At 62.8% G+C, this 3803-nt stretch overlaps 1 protein-coding gene across 3 annotated transcripts in view; it reads right to left on the bottom strand.

Moving 5' to 3' along the window:
• Positions 1-274: 274 nt before the first annotated feature.
• Positions 275-3803, bottom strand: part of PEBP4 (phosphatidylethanolamine binding protein 4) — a 73615-nt gene continuing 70086 nt past the window's right edge. For all 3 annotated transcript variants that reach the window (XM_027906961.1, XM_027906960.1, XM_027906959.1), the window contains exon 7: positions 275-469. In XM_027906961.1, coding sequence (XP_027762762.1) covers positions 378-469 — 92 coding nt within the window. In that variant the 3' untranslated portion in view covers positions 275-377. The remainder of the gene's footprint in view (positions 470-3803) is intronic.

Below are 3803 nucleotides of genomic sequence, written 5' to 3'. Positions count from 1 at the left end.
GTCTCATCCCTGCCAGCAAGGAGCCCGTGACTCCCCCGTGTGCTCCATCCATACTTTATTCTGGAAACTGCAGGCATTAGAACTACTCAAGGTCCCCAAAGTGCAGGAGGGACATGCTGGGGGGGTAAGGTCTGGAAAACGGGGTGAGGGGAGGAGAAGAGGTGACGCCATCCCTTCCTGGGATAGCCAGGGTGAGCTGAGACACCGCTGGGGATGGGAAAGGGGAACTCAGGTGTGGGAGTGGAGGGGCTGGGGCTGTGGATCTGGGTGGGGAGCAGGGTGGGCGCACCCTGGGTGGGTCCTGGGGTCCCCTGAGCTCCGGGAGGAGGTGGCTCTGCGGTGTGAGGGGGTGCAGGGGAAGGGCGTGGTGGCTGGAGTTAATCCTCGTAGTATTTGGTGAGGAACTGGGTCTTGGCCACAGGGTAACCCAGCCCAAAGTCTTCCACGAAGCCCTTCAGGTCCCAGGAACCTAGGGAGAGAGGGAAAAGGGGGTGAGCAGGGCTGGAGGATGGGGATGCTCCGGGACCAGCTCCAGGCTGTGCTGCTGCTGCTCTGCCCACACCACATCCTGAACCCCTGGGAGGCACCGGGGACAGCAGGGAGCCCAGGGCACCCCAACCCTGAGCATCCCCAGGGGGCACATGGGGCTGGTTCCTCTCCTGCCTCTCTGGATTTCGGAGCAGACCTTTCTGTAGTTTCCTGCGAGCCCATCCCAGGGGTGGCTGGGCTGGAAATCCCCTGAGGGCACGTGGGGGTGATGCAGGAGATCCCCCGTGCCCCTCACTCCTATGCACCCATCCACAAACTGCAGGTTCTTCATTCCTGACCTTCCTCCTCTGCCCTGACCTGAGGCTGCTGGAGGTCTGGGGGCAGCCCATGGCTGGATCCAGCTGTGGTGTTTCCTACGGAGGTGGCAGGGAAATCCTCTCCTGGGCAGGAGGGGTTCCCTTGTACCCTTGTGGGCCAGAAATCCCCCTGCACCCTGCCAGGGCTTGACAGCCAGCGTGGGTCTGGCTGGTGGCTGCTGGAGCATCCTGCTCCCGACCAGAGGGGCTTTCCCAGGGACTGAAACAGCTCACACTGCCACCACTGCCCCTCCCTGTGGGACACTGGATGGGACACTTGGGCCTTGGTGTCACGAGGCGGGAAAAGGGGCCCATTGTTTATCTGAAACCTGCCCTCTCCTCTTCCTGGCTGCTCTTTAATGTCACACCACAGCCTGGCAGCCCTTTATCTGCCGTCACATCTCAGCCCCAACTGGAGCAAAGCGTCCTCTTTGCTCTTGCAAAAGTGCTGAGCAAAACCTGAGCTGCTGCATCACCTGCATGGGGCTGGGGGGTAGTGGTGGCTCAGGGTGCTGGTGGAGCTCCCACCTGCTCCCCACCTTGGGTTCTGAGCTCCAGGAGGCTCTGGAGATGCTCCTGGTGATGGCACTGCACCCTGCAACCTCGTGGAGCTGCAACAGGCCGTGGCTGGGACGCTCCAGTGCCCAAGAAGGAGGTGACAGGATGCTCAGGACAGACCCTGCATCCCACATTCCAGCTGGGAGAGGTGTTGGAACGCATCAGGCTGCTGCTGGTGTCCCCACATCATCACTGCCACCTTCTGAGGGCCCAAACCAAGCCGAGAGCGAGGCCAGTCCTGACGTCCCGCACTGGTGTCACCCCCAGCCGGGACACAGAGCCACAAACACCTCCATCCCCAAATTCCACCCCTGGCAGGAGGGGAAGCTGCTCACTTCAGGGCCTCAATCCACCCCCTCCCCTCCGTGCCAGGGGGGTCCCAGCGAGCGTGGCACCAGGGAAAGGGGTCTCTGGGGGGGGACACTCCCTCTGCGCCCGCAGCCTCTGCCGGGTGCCTTTCATCCGGCGGCTTTCAAAGCGCTGGGAAAACCCCGGGGGAGAGCAGCCCGTGCCCCCTGGGAGCAGGGTGAGAGCGAGACGCGGCACCCCCCGACTCCCAGGGGGGGCTGGGGCTGTCACTGATGTTCGTGGAGCCCCGGGAGAGGCGCGGGATGAAAGGAACCGGAGGAGGCAGAGCCGCCGTGGGGCTACAGGCGCCGGCCCCGGCTCTCGCCCCGTGCGTGGGGCTGGGGTTTTTCCTGACCTACTTTCCCACCTGCCATGGCACCGGTTGTGCCCGGTCGTCCTGGGTAGGGAAAGCCCCAGGGCAGCCGCCGGGGTGGCAAAGGGGGTGATGCACCGGCAGGATATGGGGTCTGGGGGTCTGGATGCCCCCCTGCACCCCAAATCCAACCTGAAGCAGGTGCCCCATCCTGGCATGGCCACCGGGGTGACATCCCTGTGCCAGCCATCCCAAATCACACCAACTGGCTGCCAGGACCAGGGACTGTGAGTCACCGGGATCAGGGAGCTGGGAAGGGAGCGGGATGGGCTGGAGGGGCCAGCCAGGGAGCCGAGGTCGCAGTGCCACTGTCCCCTCTCCCTGCCACAACAATACAGCGTTTCATCCGTGGCTTGGTCCGTTTTCAAGCTCGTTTCCCGAGGATTATATCATCACACTCGGCCCTTATCTGAGGAAGGGGAGTGCCCGCTGACACCCACACGTGCCTGGCTGCCTGATCCAGGGGAAACTGAGGCACGAGGCACCCTCTGGGCTTGGGGAGCTCGGCATCCCTCTGACCCCATGGCTCCCCCAGCGCTGCCACTGCCCACTGCCCCCCCTTTAAACACTGGTTCCCTCCTCCCCTGGCTGTAATTTATCAGTCTCATCAGCGGGAATGTTCTCCTGATAGGAGCCCTGATGCTTCTCTGCCAAGATTAATGATGTCCCGGCGGAGGTGGGCGGGAGGGAGGGAGGTCGGTGGCTGCTGCTCTGGTCACCATTAAGTGACACCCAGGGGCTCAGGCCGGGACCATGAGCTCCCCCCGCAGCCCTTCGCTGCCTCCCGTCCCAGCCACAGCCTTTCCCTCCCTGCTGGGGCCCAGTCCAACCCGATTTTCCAGCTGGGTGGATCGGATTTGAGGAGCACAAGGTCGGCTCGTGAGTCAATGCTGCTGCCCCGATCCCGAGCAGGAGCTGGAGAAGGGATGGAGCCACGGGGAGGGTGGCTGGTCGGGCTCATCCCAGTGCCTGGTCCCCAGAGGGGGCTCACTGCTTCCCTGAGGCAAAATTTCCAGGAGGAGAAAGTCCACATTCCCAGCTGTAAAATATCTTTCCAGGGTGGGAGGAGGATTGGGATGCTGGAGCATCTCTCCATTCTCACCGGAGCTGGTGGGCACCAGAACAGGGTGGAAGCAGAGGGAGCACCAGCAGGTGCAATTAAACCTCAGGGTTTTGTGCTAATTAACACTGCCCCTCAATGAAAGCAGCCAAAGGGACTTTAATTCCCCCGTACCGCAGCTGGGGTCTGCCGGGTGCCTGAATTCCCCGGGCCGAGGGATTTTCCCGTGGCAGCTCCTGCCGCCGGACCGAGAGCTCACGGCAGTGCCCCCGCCCCGGGGATGCCACGGGTGGCTCTGACATTTCGCACACACCACCACAGACTCTTATCTTGCATCTCCCCAAAAATGCAACCGCGGCCTGTGACACTCCTGGCTGGGAGGGGGAAGTGGGGAGAGCGGGAGGAACGGCGGCAGGGACACCCCAAACACCCCCACCCACGTCCCCAGCGGGGACAGAGCCGGTGCTTGGTGGCAATTTAGCGGCCAAAAAAGTGGAGTGAATCAGCCTCCAGTGGAGAAACTGAGGCCCTGAGAGAGCTCTTTGCCCGAGGTCACTCAGAGCCGGCTGGTGCCAGTGTTGATCAGAAACGCTCACGGAGAAGGATCAGGATGGTGTGT

This window comes from Empidonax traillii, unplaced genomic scaffold (assembly GCF_003031625.1).
Source record: "Empidonax traillii isolate 1590-97213 ecotype Southwest subspecies unplaced genomic scaffold, ASM303162v1 scaffold1379:size164548, whole genome shotgun sequence".
Lineage (NCBI taxonomy): Eukaryota > Metazoa > Chordata > Aves > Passeriformes > Tyrannidae > Empidonax > Empidonax traillii.
This window is presented reverse-complemented; position numbering and strand designations above follow the sequence as displayed.